The sequence below is a fragment of the Rhodofomes roseus genome, assembly GCF_022264815.1.
Source record: "Rhodofomes roseus strain CIRM-BRFM 1785 chromosome Unknown C8Q71scaffold_15, whole genome shotgun sequence".
In the NCBI taxonomy this organism is placed as follows: domain Eukaryota; kingdom Fungi; phylum Basidiomycota; class Agaricomycetes; order Polyporales; family Fomitopsidaceae; genus Rhodofomes; species Rhodofomes roseus.
The window spans coordinates 390,915-411,446 of record NW_025952971.1 but is presented as its reverse complement, the minus strand read 5'-3'; the positions used below and the strand labels follow the sequence as shown (position 1 = coordinate 411,446).

At 55.6% G+C, this 20,532-nt stretch overlaps 9 protein-coding genes across 9 annotated transcripts; 6 read left to right on the top strand and 3 right to left on the bottom strand.

Moving 5' to 3' along the window:
- Positions 1-1,411: 1,411 nt before the first annotated feature.
- Positions 1,412-3,974, top strand: C8Q71DRAFT_769200 (Abscisic acid G-protein coupled receptor-domain-containing protein). The gene is made up of 10 exons (XM_047924282.1): positions 1,412-1,653; positions 1,710-2,009; positions 2,067-2,176; positions 2,229-2,469; positions 2,530-2,638; positions 2,693-2,756; positions 2,809-2,990; positions 3,046-3,270; positions 3,321-3,386; positions 3,448-3,974. The coding sequence occupies exons 1-10, from the start codon at positions 1,598-1,600 to the stop codon at positions 3,673-3,675; spliced, it is 1,581 nt and encodes a 526-aa protein (XP_047777028.1). The 5' UTR covers positions 1,412-1,597; the 3' UTR covers positions 3,676-3,974.
- On the bottom strand, positions 3,975-4,827 carry C8Q71DRAFT_769197 (uncharacterized protein). The gene is made up of 7 exons (XM_047924281.1): positions 4,726-4,827; positions 4,630-4,676; positions 4,559-4,571; positions 4,473-4,500; positions 4,370-4,424; positions 4,293-4,317; positions 3,975-4,230 (listed from the first exon to the last, which is right to left on the bottom strand). Exons 2-7 carry the CDS (start codon positions 4,673-4,675, stop codon positions 4,155-4,157), a joined length of 243 nt encoding a protein of 80 aa, XP_047777027.1. The 5' UTR covers position 4,676; positions 4,726-4,827; the 3' UTR covers positions 3,975-4,154.
- A 1,188-nt stretch (positions 4,828-6,015) lies between these two features.
- On the top strand, positions 6,016-6,898 carry C8Q71DRAFT_769182 (uncharacterized protein). The gene is made up of 3 exons (XM_047924280.1): positions 6,016-6,066; positions 6,116-6,822; positions 6,875-6,898. Exon 2 carries the CDS (start codon positions 6,164-6,166, stop codon positions 6,812-6,814), a length of 651 nt encoding a protein of 216 aa, XP_047777026.1. The 5' UTR covers positions 6,016-6,066; positions 6,116-6,163; the 3' UTR covers positions 6,815-6,822; positions 6,875-6,898.
- Positions 6,899-6,996: 98 nt separating this feature from the next.
- C8Q71DRAFT_908915 (uncharacterized protein) lies at positions 6,997-8,449 on the bottom strand. The gene is made up of 2 exons (XM_047929015.1): positions 7,996-8,449; positions 6,997-7,935 (listed from the first exon to the last, which is right to left on the bottom strand). The coding sequence occupies exons 1-2, from the start codon at positions 8,273-8,275 to the stop codon at positions 7,157-7,159; spliced, it is 1,059 nt and encodes a 352-aa protein (XP_047777025.1). The 5' UTR covers positions 8,276-8,449; the 3' UTR covers positions 6,997-7,156.
- A 297-nt stretch (positions 8,450-8,746) lies between these two features.
- C8Q71DRAFT_769178 (uncharacterized protein) lies at positions 8,747-9,919 on the top strand. Its single transcript, XM_047924279.1, has 3 exons — positions 8,747-8,989; positions 9,040-9,728; positions 9,786-9,919. Exons 1-2 carry the CDS (start codon positions 8,846-8,848, stop codon positions 9,718-9,720), a joined length of 825 nt encoding a protein of 274 aa, XP_047777024.1. The 5' UTR covers positions 8,747-8,845; the 3' UTR covers positions 9,721-9,728; positions 9,786-9,919.
- A 1,041-nt stretch (positions 9,920-10,960) lies between these two features.
- On the top strand, positions 10,961-13,815 carry C8Q71DRAFT_769176 (family S53 protease-like protein). Its single transcript, XM_047924278.1, has 6 exons — positions 10,961-11,717; positions 11,773-12,243; positions 12,308-12,412; positions 12,468-12,664; positions 12,722-12,859; positions 12,913-13,815. Exons 1-6 carry the CDS (start codon positions 11,439-11,441, stop codon positions 13,448-13,450), a joined length of 1,728 nt encoding a protein of 575 aa, XP_047777023.1. The 5' UTR covers positions 10,961-11,438; the 3' UTR covers positions 13,451-13,815.
- A 370-nt stretch (positions 13,816-14,185) lies between these two features.
- Positions 14,186-16,081, top strand: C8Q71DRAFT_769173 (elongation factor 1-gamma). Its single transcript, XM_047924277.1, has 6 exons — positions 14,186-14,319; positions 14,380-14,554; positions 14,729-14,886; positions 14,949-15,466; positions 15,519-15,873; positions 15,932-16,081. Exons 1-6 carry the CDS (start codon positions 14,266-14,268, stop codon positions 15,938-15,940), a joined length of 1,269 nt encoding a protein of 422 aa, XP_047777022.1. The 5' UTR covers positions 14,186-14,265; the 3' UTR covers positions 15,941-16,081.
- On the top strand, positions 16,029-18,496 carry C8Q71DRAFT_769168 (uncharacterized protein). Its single transcript, XM_047924276.1, has 8 exons — positions 16,029-16,071; positions 16,133-16,465; positions 16,529-17,143; positions 17,193-17,202; positions 17,263-17,643; positions 17,701-17,867; positions 17,928-18,001; positions 18,053-18,496. Exons 2-8 carry the CDS (start codon positions 16,404-16,406, stop codon positions 18,388-18,390), a joined length of 1,647 nt encoding a protein of 548 aa, XP_047777021.1. The 5' UTR covers positions 16,029-16,071; positions 16,133-16,403; the 3' UTR covers positions 18,391-18,496.
- Positions 18,497-20,219, bottom strand: C8Q71DRAFT_769165 (GDSL lipase/esterase). Its single transcript, XM_047924275.1, has 5 exons — positions 19,807-20,219; positions 19,386-19,754; positions 19,151-19,331; positions 18,909-19,092; positions 18,497-18,832 (listed from the first exon to the last, which is right to left on the bottom strand). The coding sequence occupies exons 1-5, from the start codon at positions 19,930-19,932 to the stop codon at positions 18,727-18,729; spliced, it is 966 nt and encodes a 321-aa protein (XP_047777020.1). The 5' UTR covers positions 19,933-20,219; the 3' UTR covers positions 18,497-18,726.
- Positions 20,220-20,532: the final 313 nt, after the last annotated feature.

Below are 20,532 nucleotides of genomic sequence, written 5' to 3'. Positions count from 1 at the left end.
ACGTTGGTAGAAGCCATACACGACGGCCTAAGACCTGCTCGTCTGACTAGTACATCTCCAATTGCGCGATGGAGTGGGAGGGGCGGTAACATTCGCGTACAATACAGACACACCGATTAGGTATTAGGAAGGAGAAGGACTTCGTCGAGGTGCCACAGAGCGGCGGCGTCGCGCAAGCGAATGATCGTGCATGTGTTTCCCTCGGACGTCCTGCCTCCGAGCGTAGGGTACGCGTCATGACAGATCGAACTCGCTGCCCGGGGTCATTACCATCGGGGGCAGTGAGATCCTGCACGCGTTCCCGATGCGCGATCCCGGTAGGATTACGGAATGCGGGGGAAGACATTGACTGGCTACGTCAAGCGCGATTGGGATGATCAGCGCGGGCGATGGAAGGGGATATTGCGTACCTGACGGATGGGTCCGGGTTCAACATATCGCATTCACAGCTCGCGCGACGCCCGTTGATGCAATGCATCGAGACAGAGTCTAATACAGGCGGTCCTATAATGAAAGCGCGTAAGGGGTTATCCAGCAACGAATACTACGCTGGCTTAAACGGCAGAAATCGACGGAATAGAGGCCCCGTACTGTCCTAGCATGTCTACCGATCGGTTGGGAGATCAATGTTGGACGGGGCGATGCAATCTGGGATCCTCCCGTCTGACGTTGCTCGCCCAGTAGGGACAAGACGATCGATGTGTCCTGAATATCGGGCGGAATCGTGGATCGGCGCTGTCAAGCACAGAAAGACATGCTGAGGCAATGAGGCTTGCCAGACCCGCGAGCCTGCACATTGGCCTGGATCTGAGAGCCGCTAATGCGCATGGCGATCTGCGAGTGCTCATGAGCGGACTCGAGGCTGCCGCGAGGGTGGATGTAGGACGCACGATCAGACGTCGGGCAACGTGCATCACAACTTGGGCAAGAGACATGGCAAAGAAGCGACGGCCGTTCTGGTCGGAGTGTTAGCTCTGGGTTGGTAAGCCAGGGCCGTTTTGACGGGTGGATATGATTGTGAGTCCAAGGCTCGGACACACATATGTATATAGTGTAACCGTGGTGTAAGTTAGCGTCGTCGATGACCGCAGACTTGTCCTAATGTGCGCATGTGCAACCACGCCACGCTTTCGATATCCTCCGATCCAAGTCGTAAGCATTGAAATGCGTTTGAGACAGGCTCACATAGTATGAGACATTCAATGGAGCAACACACCAGGTGCGCGACGAGGCCTCAGAAAGAAAGACGAGGATAGGCGAAGTCAGTCTACTTGCCAGTCAAGAAGACAGGAAGATGAATTTGAGGTTCATCTCTCGAATTTGAAGGCAGTGTCTGCGCGTGACCGTGGGAACCGTCTTCCATCCGCCGCAGCGCGAAGGCTGCGCCACCATGCGTTCTACAGTCAACATCTCGGTGACCTCCAGGAATCATTCTCACTTGTGTCTTTTTGCTCGAGGTTGATTGACACCTCATACATCAAAGCAGCGCACGCCACAGCCGGCCGCGTAGGACCATCGCCACGTCACAATTTGCTACCAGTGAAGTGGAGGGGTCTGCGAGAACACTAGTATCTGAATATCAGCAATCCGCTGTGTTATGACTGTGGTGACCCTAAAGGCCTTCTTGGAAACTGGTTTAGTGTTCACATCGAGGTCGGTTTGTCGTCGGTCTTTTCAGCTTGTCTCGTAACCTCACTGCAACTTCGTAGGTTATGTCTCTTCCTGGCGTGTCGCAAGTACCTGCTGCGTCACTTGTATCATGACCTACAAGATCTTTCCGCTCAACGGACGACGGACCCTGGAACGCCGCCAGTGGCCGAAGCGGACAACATCGAGCTAGAAACGCTCCCAGAGCCATCTACCGCCACAGTGAAGCGAGCGTCATCTCTGACCGGACAAAGGCCATTCCACTCCGTCCTTTCCAGGAGCCTGTTTGCGTTGTGCTTTTCAGAGAGCTGCACTCTGTTTCTCTTGCTGATGTGTCAGGCTTTCGACATACTGGATGCCCGGTGGGTGTGGAATGTAGTCCTCGATAAGTCATCAGTCGTTCATGTCCTGTATAATAGAGCTCGTCTACTCAACTGGAATATCTCATTGTCGCTTCTGCTGGCGGCCATTCTCATTCTCATCCCGCTGTCCTACAGCCTTGTTGTGAGTGATTCAGCCACGGGTGCAGGTCGGTTATTTCTCTCTGTCCTCCGTCACAGGACGAACTCACATCACTGCAGGGCTTCGTTCCAGACAGCGGCCATCTGTCTTCCGGGTGCTACTGAACTTCATACCAGTCGGCTTGTTCCTGTTCCTACTCGGCATGATACCGCTACCCTCTGCGCTGCCAACGTCTGGGATCATCGTCGCGACACTGGCTCGATTGACTGTGTTGGGCACCATCATCCTCGGACTACTATCTGGGTTTGGTGCAATCAACACAGCATGGATATACTTCCCCGGGCTCTATGGAAAGCAAAGGTAGCTAAGCTACAGATATGATTTATGGGTTACTGTATCGTTGACTTGTTTACCGCGTAGTTCTCATCCATCCGATGACGATATCCGTATGGCAGAGCAAGGTCTACAGCGAGTGCAAAGCGACCTTGCCCTACGCCGGCAGGACGTACAGAAACTCCAAGCAGCGCAGGTGTGCAAGATACGTTGCACTTGCAGAACCGCCGTCTCACAACTTTCACTTAAGCAGCAGGCAAGCCCCGACACGGGCTGGTTCTCTCGGATGGCCACGAACCTTCGTGGCGATAGTCGTACGTCGCTTCATCAGTATCCTACCCTCCTCGCTCAAAGCGTGTTCCACAGAGCTATCAGCTACGATGCAGGAGCTGAACGGGCTGGAAGCGCTCGAGTACGAGATGTCGCGAAACTTGGAGACACTGAAGGAAAGGCAAGCTGACGCAAAGTTTTCGCGCACCATCGGCGGGAGAATATTCAACTGGGGCGGCCGGCTCTTCGCCATCTACTGTATCTTCCGGATACTCAATGTGCGTGTCATGCCCGTCGGCGGGTATTTAATGATGAAATCAACTCCTTGTACAGTCGCTAGTCAACCTCGTCACACCTGTCCCGCCGTCGACGAGTCCAGCACAGTCCCCTCGCAGCGTCGACATATTGAGCATCGGGCTCGCGAAGTTGCTGTCTTTGTTGCCTTCGGTGCATATTGGGGATGATGGGGTGGCCGTTATATCACGACAGATCAGCCTCGGGCTGGTGGGGGTGATCATTCTCAGCAGTATTCGGCTCGTGCTCAGAGGCGTGGCCAGGGTATGTCTTTCACGGCTCAGCCTTTTCCGCACACTCATCTCCTACCTTAGGTCCTTCGCGTCACGAGTCGGAACCTTGGCGCGTCACTCATGTTGCTCATCCTTGCGCAGCTCATGGTAATTATTCCGCATGCTCTGGCTTATGATCTCGCTGACTCTCGCGCATCGCACTCCACAGGGTATCTACCTCCTCTCCACTCTCGTGCAGCTGCGAACTGCCTTCCCTCCCCCTCCACTACGGCCCGATGTCTCGCCCGACGTCGGGCTCGTGAATCTCTTCTCGACACTACCTGAGTACCAGCTCTTCGGGTCTCTCTTCGACGGGTCATTCCTGCTCGCTGCCGCGGGAGGTGCGGTGGTGCGGTGGTTTGGCGACAGGATGCGTAATGCTGGACAAATGGATTGATAGGATACCCTGTGGATTTTTCCATCGTGATGTGCCACTTACATAACTGCCGCCGCAGTGTGGCGTTTACGTGCGAAGACGGTGGTGTATCATCGGGCCAGCGGTAATTTCCCCATCGACTAGCGTCCGTAACCTCGTTCTTCACCGCGCGAACTTATATCGCGGCTCTCAGCGCGCTGGACATACGATACAACGTTCTCGCCATTGTGTACAACGGCATGGTTCTAATAGTAAGAGCGCCCACTCCTAGCGATTAGCGCTTAGCATTGCCGCTCGGTCTCCCAAAAATCAAGGCGCAAAGGTTACCAAACCTCAATAATGTCTTGTCGAGTATAAAGCAGATGATACAGCGTTGAACCGGACCCGGGATAAATACGGTACCTGACAGTACTTCCATCGCTACACTTGAACACATGTCCAACAGTCCGAGCCAGTCTAAGTCCGCATGCCTATGAATTTTGTCATATGAATCCCATCCGTTAGAGCTCGCCTTTGCCGGCATCCGTGTCTGTCTGTCCTTCCAAGGCCCGCCGAATGCTCCATCGCGAGTTGAGGCTGCGCGCGCGCGAGCCAGTCAGGACTTCCTTACAGCTTGTTAACGCGAAAACGTGACGTACAGGGAAAGAAGGGTGCATGGGTAAACTGCGAATGAATGAGCACGTATGAATCGAAGTGAGGGTATTAGATGCCTTACGTTGCGCCAAGGTGAACTCAAGGGCAGCATGGACGAGGCCGGGGCATGCCAACCACTGGACCGAATCAGCGGGAATTGACGAGTCAGGTTCATGCGCACTCACCGTAATAAGACATACGAGCGTGAACACCCTGTTGCAGATGAATAGGATGATCAAACGTGATATGTACAATGAACACAGCGACATACGTTGCAAGAGCACCTGGTGTAGTGAGATTGCTCAGTCGATATTCATAGTGACTCATACACTGCACACACACATGTGTTCAAGGTGTATGCGATCAGCAACTTGATAGCTTTGTCCATCCTGCATAGCGTCGGTCGTCATACTTTCTGCAATAACGGTAAAGAGATACCTTTGAGACGGTGTTCGCCGAATGTTCAGGTAATAAATATTGGCAGCTGCAATGACCAGATCGCAAGCAAAGTTCGCTGCCAGACCACATCCTATGGTCACCTAAGACGCACACTATCCGTGTCATTTTAATGTGAAGTTGGTGTGGCGGTACAGTACCCTTGCCCCGTTCGCCATTGAGTCCACGAATTCATCCTTGTAGCTAGTTCGGAATCAGCACATACACCAAGATGGACGGTGGCGCAAATGAACTGACCCGACGATTGTGTACGCTATAGAGTAGGTGAAGATCAGTCAGCCAGTCAGAAAGCTGATAGACGAGTAATGGTTTTAAGTACCTGTTGAGGACGCTGTCGGATAGTCGTTAATTTTGCGTTGGTACCCGAAGTTCATCACCAATGTAAGGACAGTGGGTCATACCTAGTTGTAACAGCGCCAATACGCACTACGTACAACGGTGAGCACTGAATCTGTAAATCCGAGTGGGAGCGTGACGTACGATTGCAGCTGGTATGAGGATCCTTCTTTCGCTTACTGTTCAATGAGGAGTCAGGGAAGCGACTTCTGCGATATCAGCCCAGATGTGCTGTACCCTATAGTTGTGTTTGGGGCGTCGTCATCAAGAATCACTCACAGCATTCACGGCGCGCTCTAAGCAAGCCCCTGAGACTGATTATATTGACGAGGTACCTCGCGCGCACGGGATGCGGTAACAGCAACGGCGGAGCTTAACGACCGTCAGTTCTTGTATGGCCATTCCGAGCGGTGACAAGCTATCGACGCGAAACAAGTCAGCTGCGGTCGTGCTGAACAGATTGAGGACGTTCGATTGATGTGCGATTTCGAATAACTTACGTGCCAGGGTGCCGAGTCGGTGCCCGTAGTCCTCAGGCTGTCCTTCACCACTACTCATGTCCACTCCAGCTCCTTCGTACCAGTGTTCTCAACATAGGATGTATCTGGTGTGTTTTCGCAGTTTCGTTTTGTTATGCGCGAGGAATCAGAGAAAGCATGTCGAAGGCGTGGTCAATGTGACACCTCAGGCCTCAGGCGCTTGAGCGATGTACCGGGCCGGCGCTAATAGTTGGTTGGTTGGACTTTGATGTGGCCAAGATGTGGCTGAGGCTGGAGGATTTAAGTAGAACATCTTCGACGATACTTCTCTCCTGCGTTCTGCATCCTTGACCAAGCCATGTCACGTTCTGTACCTGAGAGGACTCGGATGATTGCAGTTCGCCTTCCAGTCGTCCCGGCTGCTCGCTCGACAATCGCCCCGGCAAAGGAGCCACAACCTGACCTCCCGCCCCCGTTCAAGCCTCTGTCGGTCTATGTGACGAAAGAGGTACGTAGTCATCTATCATAAGTGCTGAGCAGCGCTCATGCGGCTGTAGGTTGCACTGAGCGCGCGGGACGTCGCTCCGTTTACCCTGCTCCCCCGCATGCTCATCCCTGTGCCTTCGGCGCTGTGGAAGCCGCCGCTCATGCATTACGGCTGGCCTGCTCCTAGGCAGCGCCTTCTGGAGTACGCAGAGAGGCACGGTTTGATCAAGCTGATGAGCAGACGTAACCCAAAGGATCCTGACGAGTCCGACTCGGAAAGCGACTTCTCCACGGATGATGAGATTGAGGACGACGAAGATGAACCGGCAAGTAACAGCTCTCAGGCTGGCGAGTCCCAGCACTCGCCTGATGGTAGCGGCACGGTCATCCTCGCAATGACCACCAGGGCTCGTAAGCCGTGTCCGCCAGTCCCCCCGCCAGACGCCCCCCCAGACAAAGCGGAGTCGGCTGTCGACCAGATATCGACCATGTTCGCCGCTCTGATACATATCTATAAGCTGCTCAACGAAAACCCTGGCACGCAGTTTGGTCTGCCGCTCTTGCAGATAACCCCCACACTGCAGGATGGCGAGGGCGAGTGCCAGATCGTGTCGCTCTACACGAACTACAACTTCCTTCGCAAGGACCTCCCACTCCCCGAACACATCGAGGCATTTGGAGAAGCTTTCGGCGTCGAGACGCCGCCGAGGTGGTTCCTCGACGAGGAACAGCATGAATGGTGGTCGGTGAACTACCCGAGGCGACGGTAGTAGTCACGGTTAGCCTGTCGCTTGTTTGCTTCGTATGTTGCTAATCAGTATCTGTGCTAGTGCGTGGTTGGCTATGGTTCACGGAGCCTACCTTTCCATTTTCTCGTATCTACGGACTCCTTTTCGTGCTCGGTAATCGCAAATATATACTGGTGTACATATGGCTCTTCAATATAATGACATGATCGTAGTAACCTTCTAGGAATGAGGGGTGACTCGGATGTTACAAGGTATGGTTGTCAACGCTGCTCTCAATGCGTCTCGTAACTTGTCGTAAGTGCCAAATCTTCGGTGAGACGGGTAACAAAGTGAATACAATAGGCACAGTCCACCCGTGCTAATCTAACTGCGCTTGCCCTTCTTCCTTCGAGTCTTCTTCCCCTTCGCACCCGGAGGCAGCCTGGCTTCTTCATAAGCTGCTACCCGATCACCTCTGGTTGTCGACATCCACGTCTTGAATCGCCTCCCATATTCCTCAATCACAACGCTTCCGTCGTCATTGAATATCGCATTGAACATACACTTCACTTGAGATATCCTGGTTGGGACGACTTCCCAGAGCGCCCCCCTTGGCATGTTTGCGAATTGTTTCACAAATTTCTGGGTACGCTTCCGGTCGAATGTAGCGACGCGAAAATAAATACCAATATGAAGCATGACGTGTAGCCGGTCATCCCCAGGATACTCGTTAAAAGCTCTGTAGGCTTGCAACGACGTCTGTTTGAGAAAAGCCTGAGTGTTCATTGCCTCTGTAATGGCATGGTTCTTCGCCGCCGCATTCGTGAGCCTGAAGAACCGAGGTGGATAGCGTTTGACCTCGTGGAGGAACAGAACGTGTTCTTCGACTTCCAGCGCATCCGCCTCCATGAACGATATGATGGTCGCGAAGTCTGGATAGGAGACCTTCTCCTTGGGAGCCGGGCCAACCTCCGTGACGTCCGTTGTGAACGAGACCTCTGCCATTGGATCATGCGAGAGGCTTTGGTGACCGTGAAGGTCATCCTCCATCATCAGCACATCGTCGTCCGCACCGACCGGCTCCACGGGGACCTCAACTTCGATATTAGCGGCGCGGTAGTGTCGGGTGAATGCGCGATCCGAGTCCTGGGTAGGACCCGGCTCTACATGGCGTGAAGTTATTGTGAGCAGACGCATTAGTTGCCAATTGGGTGGCGACTCACCCTCAATATTGGCAATGGCGGATGGAGCGCGGAAAGGTGCTTGAGGGTGTACGGAGACCATGTACTCCGCGCCATCGGGCAGCATGCGCGCTGCAATGAAGTTCAAGGACACGTCCAGGAAGTGATACTGCTCGCATTCAAGATCGTGGTCTGGGAGGCGCGAGACCCAGACGCTCAGGAATCGGACATGCTGCCTCAAAGTAGAGGTGACAGTGTTCTTCCAACGGAACGCCGGCGCCGCGGCGGCCTTGGCTGCAGGTTTATCGGCAACACGAGACATGATGTGGAAGTCCAAGGTGTCAACGTATGCGGAAGGCGTGTGGTAAAGGGTAGAGATGAGGTTTCCTACCAGCCTTTATGTCCACGCGCGTTAGCCGTGGCCACTGTGGCCGACTTGACCGACTTTGCCACTGGCCACAGTCTCAGCGGCACCAATGCCCATGGCCGCATCCTGCGCAATGATCTGACTCATTGACTCGTGGTTGGCACTGAAAGCCCGGTAACCGATGCCTAATCCAGAGAACAATGTGAGACAAGTGCAATACTGCCGCGGTACACTACCGGAATGGGACCGTCCGTTGTGCCAAAATAAGAGAACAATGCTGGAGCGACGTGATGGCTGATCGAGATCATTGTTTGATCTGAGTTCGCTTGCGCTCGTGACCGTCTGCGCCTCTCTGATTGGCCACGGGAAAACGGCCCGTTCGTCCCGTGGCCGTGGCCCCCATCGGCAAAGTCCGAGGCGGTTGGTTCGACTTGAACGTGGCTGGAGGATGTTGCCATACTTTAAGTAGAACGCCTTCGACGATACCCCCACATCTCTTCTTCTCTCTCCTGCGCTTCTCAAGTCATGTCACGCTCTACATCTGGGAAGATGATTGCAGTTCGCCTTCCAGTCGTCCCCGCTGCCCGCTCGACAATCGCCCCGGCAAAGGAGCCACAGCCTGACCTTCCGCCCCCATTCAAGCCTCGGTCTGTTTATGTGACGAAAGATGTATGTAGTCATCTATCATTGGGCTTGAGCATCTGCTAAGGCAACTGTAGGCTGTACTGGGCGCACGCGACGTCGCTCCGTTCATCCTGCTCCCCCGCATCTTCATCCCTGTGCCTTCGGCGCTGTGGAAGCCGCCACTCATGCATTACGGTTGGCCTGTTCCTAGGCAGCGTCTCCTGGAATACGCAGAGAAGCACGGCCTGACCAAATTCTTGGGCAGACGCAACCCAAAGGTCTTCCCAGATGAAACCGACTCGGAAAGCGAGTTCTCCACGGATGATGATGAGACAGAGGACAATGAGGACGAATCCAGTGACCGCTCTAGCGAGTCGGGGTCCTCATCAGACGGCAGCCGCACGGTCGTCGCCGCACATGCTACCAGGGCTCGTAAGCCGTGCCCGCCGGTCGATCCCCCTGCTAAGCCGGCTAGGATCGACACAATGTCGACCATGTTCGGTGCTCTGCGACATATTCGCGATTCGCTCAACGGCGAGCACGGCACGCAGTTCGATCTGCCGGCTATGCAGATATGCCCGACACTGCAGGACGGCGAGGGCGAGTGCCAAATCGTGTCGGTCTACACGAACTACCATTTCCTTCGCAAGGACCTCCCACTTCCCGAACACATTGCGGCATTTGGAGAAGCCGTTGGCGTCGAGATGCCTCCGAGGTGGTTCCTCGACGAGGAACAGTATGAATGGTGGTCGGTAAACTACCCGAGGCGACGGTAGTAGTCATGGTCAGTCCACCACGTCTCTCGTTTGCTTTGTATGTTGCTAATCAGTATCTGTGCTAGTGTGCGGTCGGCTATGGTCTACGGAATCTTCCCATTTTCTCGCATCTACGGACTCCTTCTCGTGCTCGGTAATCGCAATTGTAACCTGGTGTACATATAGTTGTTCGGAATCAGTAATCTGTGTAATGACCGTAGTAAGCTTGAGGGCCTTTCTAGAGAGGGGGCGTGATGTTTGTTTCAAGGTATGATTATCAACGCTGCTCTCAACGGGTCTTGTTATCTCATTGCAACATCGCAGGTCGTGTGTCCTACTGCACTATGCGTATCATGGCCTCCAAGGTCTTTCAGCTCAGCAGACTCGGACGAATCTGGGAACGCTGCCAGAAGCTGAAGCGAACGTGAACATCGAGACGGAGATACCCCCGAAACCGTCGATCGCTGTAATGAACCGCGCGTCGCTGGAGCGTAGAACGTCGCAAACCTCATGTTCGGCCAACTTGAATGTGGCTGGAGGGTCTTGACATACCTCGATACAGTGCCTTCGATGGTACCATCATTCCTCTTGCTCCCTACCGCGCGTCGCATCCCTCTCTAAATCATATCTCATATACTCTTCACCCCCGCCCCCCAGGACGAGCGTCCGCCTTTTAAGTTCGAATTGTTGGTAACGTTGGGCCACATTCCCGCCAGCGCGGAGAGTCATGCAGTATCTCATGCGGTATGTTCGGTTCGTAGCACCTATGGAAACTGCATATTACTGATGCGCCGCACCGTGACCTCAAGGCAACATATGTGCCTCAATGACCTGCATTGAAGCCCTGTATGGTAAGCTGCCCTGTCTGCTGTACTTAGTCTGAGTCGAACGACTCGGCGCGCCTTGACGAGCGCTACGCTCCATACCTACGATGTGTTCAAGAGCCCAATCCCTGATGCACTCACACGATGTCCTCTCGGGGTACTGCACGCATGGCGAGGACCCGCCAAGAGGGTCGAGGACAACAATCATAGGGAAAGAGGCGTACGTAGTCATTCCGATCACGTCGCTTCCATGTGCTTCCGCCTTGGGTACTAGGAAGCAAGGGCGATACAGCTGACCCAGATACAGGTCGATAGCCTTGGCCATTGTTGGCCGCGGCACGGTGTCTGACTCGGTCATTGTATACACTTTGCACTGCCGAACCCGGCCGTCATCGGAGCGCATAGCATGGTTATTGGACGACTATACAGTGCTTCTGTTCACATCGGATCAATCTACGACACGAACTCCAGGATGAGGTCTACACGGAGCGCGAACGATGTGGGCCGCCTAGTCTCGAAGCTGTGGCGCCCCAGTGCAAGACTGTACTCTGTACGCTGGCATCGTCACGGTATGCGCTGGCAGTGCAATTACGGCCAGCATCGAAGAATCCTCGTCTGGCCAGGGGACTGCCTTCTCAGTATCCAGCATATCAAGTCAGGCACAACAAGCTTCCACAGAGCGCTGTCTACTGTACACGGGACGCTGAGGCTGATCCTGGAATGCTCCAGGGCGGCGATAGCGTAGTACGATTGAGCGCGGATGGGTACGAGGCCTTACACTTCGCCGTGCCCATGCGGGTACATCAGTTGTTCTCAAGTTGACAGATCGCTCTGTGCCGTATAAAAGCTCTCGCGGACGAGGACTCTTCAGGTCCCAAAGAGCCCTCTCGCCAGGAGATTGCAGACCAGTGGCAGATGCGCATCATGCTCACCTTCAGGACCAGCTTATGCCTCGCCTCTCTCTGCATGTTGGCCCTAGGCAAACCCCTTTCCCGTAGCCTCCAGCTGCAAGAATCCCGCTCGGCAGTCCCTGTAGGATTCACGCATGCTGGCACGGCCGACTCGGACGCGTCCACCGTGTTGAACCTTCGTCTTGGCCTCGTCAGCAGCAACGTCGACGCACTCGTCGAGAAGCTGTACGATGTCAGCACGCCCTCTAGTCCCAACTATGGTCAGCACCTTTCTAGGCCCGAGGTCTGTACCCATTCCGACTCCAATGAAAGGCGATGATATGCTGATGCTCGTCCAGGCGGCAGCATACCTTTCGCCGACTGCCGATTCCGCCGCTGCCGTGAACGCCTGGCTGAACGACAATGACTTGACTGCACGCACTCTCAATAACGCAGGGGACTGGCTCGAGATATCCGTGCCAGTTTCGCAGGCCAACGAGCTCTTCGGCGCGGACTTCTCGGTCTTCACGCACCAGGAGACCGGCGCGCAGAGCATCCGCACTCTCGCGTACTCCATCCCCACCGAGCTCGCGGGCCACCTGCAGCTCGTACACCCCACCACGACGTTCACGCCGCCGTCGGCGAAGCTGCCTCTCTCGAAGCAGCGGTACACCGGCTCCTTGAATAAGCGCCAGTCGGCGTGCAGCAGCTATATTGACCCGGATTGTTTGCAGGAGATCTACGGGATCCCTGCGACGCCCGTGTCGAACTCAAACCCGCTAGTAGTGACGGGGTACGACAATCAATGGCCAAGCCCATCGGACATGAGTGTAAGCCTATTTCATAGTGTAAGATCGTCAGATACTAGCGTTTTGACACTCTGGGATTGATCAGAACTTCCTCACAAACTTTCGGCCTGACATTGATAGTTCGACGACCTGGGCGACTTGGGGTCTGGACAATGGCACTTGGGACCCGAGCCAGCCCGGCGACGAAGCGGTATGATGTCACTGCGTCCCGCTGAAGTTCCCTGCCTGATCCATGATGCGGACAGGATCTCGATGTCGAGTATACCGTCGGCGTCGCTACAAATGCGGACGTGTACTTCCTGTCGGTGGGCAGCGACACCGACGACGGCGTCTTCGGATTCCTGGACACCGCCACTGCCGTGCTCGACTCATGGAGCGATACCTACGTTATGACCACCTCATACGGCTCGAACGAGGATTCTATCTCCACGGACGTCTTCAGGTGCGTTTCGCCGTGTGGCACAAACTATCCGGGCGCTCATCGACACATCGATTCTAGCAAGCTGTGCGATGAGTATGCAGCGCTGGGATCGGCTGGCATCACTGTGTTGTTTGCCTCCGGTGATGGGGGCGTATCCGGCGTGCAGAGCGGATCGTGCACGGACTTCGTGCCCACGTTCCCTGCAGGCTGTCCCTAGTGAGTATGCATTCTACGCATGTCGAGTTGCCTCCTAACATGCCTTTGTCCAGCCTAACCTCAGTCGGAGGAACGACGAGCTACAGCCCCGAGACCGCTGCCTCCCTCTCTGGAGGTGGGTTCTCCAACGTATTCTCCACGCCGTCTTTCCAATCTGCAGACGTTTCCGCCTACGTCTCCTCGCTCGGAGGCACCTACAGCGGGCTATACAACCCCAACGGGCGTGGCTTCCCAGACGTCGCTGCCCAAGCTGAGAACGTCGTCATCGCATGGCAGGGTGGCCTCTGGACTGTCGGCGGCACGAGCTGCGCGAGCCCCATCTTCGCGAGTGTGGTTACGCTCTTGAACGATGAGCTCTTGAGTGCGGGAAAGAGCCGGCTTGGGTGGCTGAACCCGTGGCTATACGCGAATCCGGGTGCGTTAAACGATATCACGAGCGGTGACAACCCTGGATGCAGCACTAATGGTTTCTCGGCGGCGACTGGATGGGATCCGGTGCGTAGTACACTTCAGCGCCGCAAGACTGTGGCTGACTCGGATCCTCGTCGATGTAGGTCACTGGCCTTGGCTCACCTAACTTTGCTGCTTTGAGGTCTGCGGCTGGGCTGTGAGTGACAGTCCAAGGGATATGTTTAACCCTCGTGTTCCGTCTTTGGGGTTCTCGCGGGTTTCTGTGGGATGTAATCCTACTGGAGTCTCACAATATAACGCGTACTAACGCTGTACGAGAATCACGGCGGAATAGGAATGTCATGACTCCGAGTCATCATGCATGTGCAGCGCAGGCCACATGCCAATGCGGAGTGTACACTGTATATCCTTTGAAGGAAACACAGGGTAGGTAAATGGAACCTCATAACGCTGTGGATGAAAAGCGACGGAATGAACTGGAATCCCGGATACCACTTCAACGCATGCACGTTTGAACCTGCGGATGATGAGCCACTGGCATCGATGACCCCAAGTTGAATACATACAGCATTTATACCCGCTGTAGGCGCAACTCCTACGTCTGACTGGTGCATTTGTGCGTGTTAAATTGCAAAGAAATGGATCTCTGACTCGGAATAGTATTGCGAGCGATTGCGAGGGCCAGTGCTCCGCGTCTTAGCCAGTAAGCGCTGGAGCGCGGCGGTGCACGTGGCCTTAGTTTCCTTTCTGAGCAACCAGCCCTGCGAAGTTCAGACAATGTTCGCGTTTGGAGGTGGAAAACATGTCGTGGCTCGTGGAGAAGAAGACAATACAGATGTGTCGGGGTTAGATGGGAGTTTTTGTGGTGTATCGAGCTAAATCGGCAGGCTGACTCGAGCGGAACGAGGATCGATGGCTGCCTGCCCTAAACAACATTTTTTCTGTTATCACTGGTCAGACAGACTTGCACCGCTTGCCATCCCCTCCCGACCAAAATGTCTTCCATCGGCACCCTCTACACTATCGACCGACAAGACTACGGCAAGCGCGTAAGTCGTCGCCGCTGAGCTCTACGTCGTGGCGAATAGCGAGCTGAACGTACTGTGCAGCTCAAGGCGATCGCCGCGTTCGCGGGACTTGCTCTCGAGGTGCCCTCGGGTTTCGTCTTGGGCGAGACGAACAAAACGCCTGAATACCTCGCCAAGTTCCAACACGGCAAGATCCCTGCCCTGGAGACGGCGGACGGCTTCAAGCTTTTCGAGACTCAGGCTATTGCACGCTACCGTGAGTTTTCTGTCGGTTGAAGCTTCGCACCAGCCTTGGTGATTTGGGAATGATGAGAAGATCACAATCAGTTATCCCTGTCTTAATTTTTATGTCGACAGCCAACTATTTCTCTGACCGCTATCCGCACTTCAATCCCTATGTGGACTTGTTTTGCTCACGTCTCGTCTGTAGTTGCGTCGCTCGCGCCTAACAGCAAGTTGCAGGGCTCTGACCTCAAGGACGCCGCTCTTGTCGACCAATGGGTTGCATTCACCGACAGCGAGCTCAACGCACCTGGCCGTGTTGTGTTCCAGCTTGTCAATGGCGCACTGGCTCCCTACACCAAGCCCGTGAGTAGTTTCGTCGCTTCACACCCAACATCAGTCGATGTTGACGTTCTACTGTCTCTCAGATCCACACCGCATTCCTTGACCGTGTCGAGCGCTCCCTCGGCACCCTTGAGAAGCACCTCACCAGCAACACCTTCCTCGTCACCGAGCGCATTACCCTTGCCGACATTACCCTCGCATCTGTCGTCCAGCGCCAACTCACCTACCTCATTGACGCTCCCCTGCGCGCAAAGTACCCCAACGTCATCCGCCACTTCGAGACTGTCGTCAACCAGCCCTCCCTGATCGCCGTATTCGGTCCGACGGAGTACGTCGAGAAGGCGAAGCAGTTCACCCCGCCCCCGAAGGAGAAGAAGGAGGCGAAGCCCGCTGCCGCACCTGCGCCCAAGGCTGAGAAGAAGCCTAAGGTGAAGGAGGAGGAGGATGACGACCTTGACCTTGTGCCGAAGGAGGAGCCGAAGGAGAAGAACCCCCTCGATCTCCTCCCCAAGTCCAACTTCAACCTCGAGGACTGGAAGCGTGCGTACTCCAACAAGGAGACACGCGGTCCCGGCGGTGCCATCGAATGGTTCTACGAGAAGTGTGTTCCCTTGCGCGCCCCTCGTACGCTTCATGTCTGACATCACTTGTAGCTACGACTCGGAGGGCTTCTCCGTCTGGCGCGTGGACTTCAAGTACAACAACGAGCTCACGCAGACATTCATGTCCTCGAACCAGATCGGCGGCTTCTTTAACCGCCTCGAGGCATCGCGCAAGTACCTCTTCGGCTCTGTGGGCGTGCTCGGCCAGACGAACGACTCGATCATCACCGGTGTGCTGATCGGCCGTGGGCAGGACATCAAGCCCGTCGTCGATGTCGCGCCTGATTGGGAGTCATACGAGTACAAGAAGCTCGACCTCAGCAATGCGGATGACAAGGCGTACTTCGAGGCCGCACTCGCATGGGACCTCGAGATCGACGGCAAGAAGTGGGTGGATGGCAAGAACGTACGTATGCTCTGCTCGCCTGACTCACTGGGGGTGATGCTGACTGCGCGGCCTGCAGTTCAAGTAAATGTATCGATATCCTGTTTGCTCTGTGTGTTAGATTGCCGTCTTTGCATGCTTCTGTATTGTGTTGTTACATCTCATCCCGGGGACGTGTTGTGCTGTTGCAGTATACTCAAAATGAAAAACAATGTGAAAGTATGTCGGACTACCCTTTTGTGCCCGTCTCACCTAGTGAAAATTCGCGTGATGCTGCCAGGTATGTCCTCTGCCTTTCCTACGTCTTCATTAGGTTTCAGGCAACGTCCGTGCGACGCCTCGAGGTTCGATCGAGGACAAATCGAGGATGGCACTGCCGTAACGGCGGGATCACCAGGTTGTACACTGGCAGGTTATCTTCGGCGCACTTATCGGCCTGGGTACCACATGCCTCTGATCCCACGAACGGATGGTATATATACCATCGGTGCGGACGCAGTCAATGTCCACACGGGTATTTCGCTCGAGCTCGACCGGTGCACAGGTCTAGGATGGCTCGCCTTGCGCTCGCTGCGGCCGTCGCTCTGGCAGGCAGCGCGCTCGCGGATACATGGTGCGTTCTGGTCAATTGCTCGAACACGGTGGCGAGGGGATGAAGGGAACGTGTTCCGTGCAGGTGTGGCAAGAACTATGAACAGGGGACGCCCGTCGTCCCACCAGGCGGCCAGTTCCCGGTCCCTGCGACGTCCTCCTCGCCGCTGCTCGCGTTTCGCTGCGCCCCCGCAATCAAGCCGTACGTCGCATCCGACGCTAGCAGCCCCGCCGGCATCCTCATCGACACGTTCATCACGAATTTCGAGATCGCAGGCGCGTCTGCGATCAACCTGCCTTCGAACGGCCCCTTGGGCGATGTGATTATCTCCGTGGAAGTCAATGGACGTGTCGTGACCGGCGGCGCGGTCCCTCTGAACTCCAGCAAGGTCGAGCTGCCGTTCAGTCTCGCGGGGCTGACGCCGCAGAAGAGCGCGTACGACGTGAGCTGTAGGGCGACGTACGCGGGCGCGGGGGCCGTGCAGACGTTCGCGGCCTCTGGGAATTTGAGTTACCTGCCGGATCCGACAGACGGCGGGAGCGTGGTGAAGATGGATGCGAAGACGGGTGCGCTGCTCGCGAAGCCGACGAATGACCAGGAGGGAGAGTACGAGACGGTGTTTCCGGTCGGGTTCTATACAGCGTTTGGGGACTATTTAGCGACGAATCTGAGCACGATTGATGAGGCGAAGGCGATGGGGTGAGTCGTCCACCAGTGTGTGGGCCCCAGTACACTGACATACAGAAAGCATCTCCATTGTACGAAGCGCTCAGGATGCATGGGAGGTCATAGAATGCTGACCACCTCGTCCACCTCAGATCCACCCTATCCCATCATACGACAATCTCACGCAGCTGCAAGAGGTAATCACGCGAATGGAGGAGGTCGGGATGTACCTCATGTATGACATGCGCTGGACCTACCAGAACGACACCTCTGTGGCGGAGCAGGTGAACATGGTCAAGAACTCGCCTGCGCTCCTGCTCTGGTACACTGGCGACGAGCCTGATGGCACGTCTGACCCACTGAACGCGACAGCGCATGCGTATGACTTGATCTACGAGTTAGATGGGTATCATCCGGTCTCGCTGTGCTTGAACTGCTTCGACTATTACTGGACGGAGTATACTTCGGGTACGGATATCGTCATGCAGGATACGTACATGATCTCGAACAACGTTACGTGGAGTGTCGAATGGGTGCGTGGTGTCTCTTGTGTCATGCATTTGCCCCAGCTCATGAGTACTTTGCCATAGGACACAACCTGCAATACGACGTATGGCGATTGTGGGTGCGATGATTGCCTTGGCAATTTCGAGGATATCAGCACGCGCATGGACACCTTTGCGTATCGGCTTTGGGCAACAGGTTGGGACACGACGAAGAGCGTATGGACGGTGCCACAGGGTTTCGGAGGGGGCGAGTGAGCGAAGTTCCATTTGACTTATTATCAATGAGTTGCTCACATGCGCTGGCCGGCTAGGTACTGGCCACGACCGCCCACAGGTCCCGAATTCGTCGTTCAGAGCGTGCTCGCGATAAACCACGGCGGCATGGGTAGGTTACTCTTACCTCGCAGTCCTTCAATTCTGACGCTTCATCTTCTAGGTGTGGTCTCATGGGACGCGCCGACAACTGATGACATCTGGGACTATGCCTCGATACTCGCCCAGGCCTCACCCACACTCAAGGAGTACATCGCGAATGATGCCGCGACCTTCGCGCACTACTTTTATGACCAGATTGACGTCGGCGCGTGGACGGTGGGCGGCAAGACACTCGTGCTCGCAACAAATCTCAACTACGCAGAGGTGACGTTCAGTTTGGGCGGAGTACCTGGATTGGCGGGTAGGCCAGTGACGCAGGTCTTGGACAGTGGAGCAGGCGTCAGTGGGAATACTCTTACGTTCACGAGCGTGGGTAGTGGAGGATGGATCGTCGGATGACGGTTTGTGGTTGATAGTACCGCTACACACATGCAGGAGGTCACTGAGAAACACTGACAATAAGTGTAACTTGTGCAGAGGGCTTCGGAATGGAAATTCACAGAGCGATGTCCATGAATTCGAACTGACATTGATCGAGGTAAGTTCAGGACGAGAATGTCAACGGTCTACGGATCGTCTATAGCCTATGTATGGATCGACAAGGATACCCGGAGTCCACAAATGCAACACAACCAATGTCCCCACGATATACGAAGTTCGCAAATACTACTCGTAAGGATGTCCCCGTAACGTCTGTGACCGTTCACTCTAACAGTGAATATGCTTGGCCAGTCCTCAGATAATCCACGTCATCCAGTCCGTCGAGTTCCTCACGATCGCAGCGGCGATCTCTCGCGCGACGACGCGGTCGGCCTGTTCCGATGGATGCACCTCGTCGTACCTATACGATGAGAAGCGCCGTTGACATGATCAATAACATAATGAGCCATGCAGGCACCCCGCAAGGTCAGACGCACCACAGGAAACTGTCTTGTGCGGTCCCCTCGGGGATGGTGCAGTCCGAGGGGCCGGACGTGCTCTCGTTCACCTGGAAGATGCACGACTTGATGCAGCCAGTGATGTTCAGTGGCGCGGTGCCGTTCAGGTAGTTCCCCGGGTTAGCATACATGTCCGCAAATAGGCCATACGAGTCGAAGTATCCTGTCCTCGAACGGCGTTAGCTGCTGACGCCGAGGGATCAATGTCACGAGAAACTGACCGAGATGCGCACCGGGCAGAGACGGCGCCATCGCCTCGAGCCATGCGAGCGCGAGCGCGTTCACGGCGTTGGTAAACTCGGTCATGACAAGGTTCCACCCTGTCGTGTTCCGCTCCGCGGTCCAGTACCCGTTGGGGTACGAGTCCGCAGAATACATCACTGTGTCTTGCAGCGGAAGCATCTACGCCGAATCGGTCTGCACGGTCGCTGCAAGAGACCAGCGCTAGACACTCACGCTCTGAAAGATGAAGTTCCGGGCCCCGTTCTGGTACATGACCTTCACCCAGTCGACCGCGCACCGCGTTGTGTTCACGATCGTGACGCCCGGCGCCTGCCCGCCCGTCAGGACCGCGTTTGCGCCGACGTCGTTCGTGCCGATCCAGAGCGTGTAGATCGTGCTCGAGGGATCGACGCTGATGGACCCGTTCTGCACCTCTTGGAGGTAGAGCGGGACTTGGCCTTCCATGACAGACGAGAACGGGCGGTACGTGAGATTGTTCGAGCACGTCGCGCCGGCGATGGCGAATGGATAGAGCGTCAGGTTGGCGTAGTCGGCGACATAGACTGGCCAAGCGGTGCCATTGTCCCCGGCATGCCCGTATCGCTGCAGAGTCATGGTAAGCGGTGTTCAGCTAGTGGATCGCTTGCACACCCACCACATCCGTGTATGAGTCGCCGAAAGTCACTAAGGTCTTGACCTGGCCTGGATCGGGTCCCTGGCCGTTGCTGGTCCACGCACAAGCGAGGCAGATGAGCGTGGTGAGCAGGGCGAGGGGAACCATCTCCAGCCGTGCCGGTCCTCAGTTTGGGACGCTCATCTTAAATCCTCCCCGGCTTCGACCAGGGACATACACGGGTGATGTCCAATGTCACTCGTTCCATGCGGCCAGAGGGTCACGAGTCGGGCCAGCGGCCGGCATGGGCTTCTTCTCCCGTCTGTAGCGGATGTGAGTGGCCGTCGCTGGAGGGAGAGACCCTGCCAGAAGTGATCGGAGAGCGTCCCTCTGGTTGCACGGCCGGCGGAGAGTTAGGATTAGGAAGCTCACCGAGACGCATGACCACGCATATGCGGACCGTGACGGCAGAGTATGTGAAAGTGAGCGGCCGGCAGCTGAAAACGAGAGCGAGCGGTAGTTCGAAGGTAGGGCTCCAATACTCGCGCTGCAGAGAGAGAGCTTATTTGTAGATCGACGTGCTGCTTCTCCTCGTTTCGGGCTGGCTTCGCGTAGGGATTGGCTTTAGACGCGAGGCGCTGCTATCCGCACGCGTGGAACGACAAGACCAATCGATCATCAGCAGTCCCTCCGTGTGAGCCTGGCTAGGCCAGGCGGAGCGTACGCTGTTCCATGTGCAGTCGCTTCGTCTTCGGTGAATCAATGGGG

Excerpts from the sequence above, each read along its gene's own strand:
- C8Q71DRAFT_769178 (XM_047924279.1), top strand. The coding sequence starts at position 8,846 with ATGTCACGCTCTACATCTGGGAAGATGATTGCAGTTCGCCTTCCAGTC. Across the intron at positions 8,990-9,039 it reads CTGTTTATGTGACGAAAGAT|GCTGTACTGGGCGCACGCGA; the intron begins GTATGTAGTCAT and ends AGGCAACTGTAG.
- C8Q71DRAFT_769200 (XM_047924282.1), top strand. The coding sequence starts at position 1,598 with ATGACTGTGGTGACCCTAAAGGCCTTCTTGGAAACTGGTTTAGTGTTC. Across the intron at positions 2,177-2,228 it reads TGATTCAGCCACGGGTGCAG|GGCTTCGTTCCAGACAGCGG; the intron begins GTCGGTTATTTC and ends ACATCACTGCAG. Across the intron at positions 3,387-3,447 it reads TCATCCTTGCGCAGCTCATG|GGTATCTACCTCCTCTCCAC; the intron begins GTAATTATTCCG and ends CGCACTCCACAG.
- C8Q71DRAFT_769165 (XM_047924275.1), bottom strand. The coding sequence starts at position 19,932 with ATGGTTCCCCTCGCCCTGCTCACCACGCTCATCTGCCTCGCTTGTGCG. Across the intron at positions 19,755-19,806 it reads GCGACTCATACACGGATGTG|CGATACGGGCATGCCGGGGA; the intron begins GTGGGTGTGCAA and ends ATGACTCTGCAG. Across the intron at positions 19,093-19,150 it reads TCTGCCCGGTGCGCATCTCG|GATACTTCGACTCGTATGGC; the intron begins GTCAGTTTCTCG and ends GTTCGAGGACAG.
- C8Q71DRAFT_769168 (XM_047924276.1), top strand. The coding sequence starts at position 16,404 with ATGGCTCGCCTTGCGCTCGCTGCGGCCGTCGCTCTGGCAGGCAGCGCG. Across the intron at positions 16,466-16,528 it reads AGCGCGCTCGCGGATACATG|GTGTGGCAAGAACTATGAAC; the intron begins GTGCGTTCTGGT and ends TGTTCCGTGCAG. Across the intron at positions 17,644-17,700 it reads TTACGTGGAGTGTCGAATGG|GACACAACCTGCAATACGAC; the intron begins GTGCGTGGTGTC and ends ACTTTGCCATAG.
- C8Q71DRAFT_769176 (XM_047924278.1), top strand. The coding sequence starts at position 11,439 with ATGCGCATCATGCTCACCTTCAGGACCAGCTTATGCCTCGCCTCTCTC. Across the intron at positions 12,244-12,307 it reads CAAGCCCATCGGACATGAGT|AACTTCCTCACAAACTTTCG; the intron begins GTAAGCCTATTT and ends GGGATTGATCAG. Across the intron at positions 12,860-12,912 it reads TTCCCTGCAGGCTGTCCCTA|CCTAACCTCAGTCGGAGGAA; the intron begins GTGAGTATGCAT and ends GCCTTTGTCCAG.
- C8Q71DRAFT_769173 (XM_047924277.1), top strand. The coding sequence starts at position 14,266 with ATGTCTTCCATCGGCACCCTCTACACTATCGACCGACAAGACTACGGC. Across the intron at positions 14,320-14,379 it reads GACAAGACTACGGCAAGCGC|CTCAAGGCGATCGCCGCGTT; the intron begins GTAAGTCGTCGC and ends CGTACTGTGCAG. Across the intron at positions 14,887-14,948 it reads TGGCTCCCTACACCAAGCCC|ATCCACACCGCATTCCTTGA; the intron begins GTGAGTAGTTTC and ends ACTGTCTCTCAG.
- C8Q71DRAFT_908915 (XM_047929015.1), bottom strand. The coding sequence starts at position 8,275 with ATGTCTCGTGTTGCCGATAAACCTGCAGCCAAGGCCGCCGCGGCGCCG. Across the intron at positions 7,936-7,995 it reads CGCCATTGCCAATATTGAGG|AGCCGGGTCCTACCCAGGAC; the intron begins GTGAGTCGCCAC and ends CACGCCATGTAG.
- C8Q71DRAFT_769197 (XM_047924281.1), bottom strand. The coding sequence starts at position 4,675 with ATGGACAAAGCTATCAAGTTGCTGATCGCATACACCTTGAACACAT. Across the intron at positions 4,425-4,472 it reads CGCTCGTATGTCTTATTACG|TGGTTGGCATGCCCCGGCCT; the intron begins GTGAGTGCGCAT and ends GATTCGGTCCAG. Across the intron at positions 4,318-4,369 it reads TGAGTTCACCTTGGCGCAAC|TTTACCCATGCACCCTTCTT; the intron begins GTAAGGCATCTA and ends ATTCATTCGCAG.
- C8Q71DRAFT_769182 (XM_047924280.1), top strand. The coding sequence starts at position 6,164 with ATGCTCATCCCTGTGCCTTCGGCGCTGTGGAAGCCGCCGCTCATGCAT.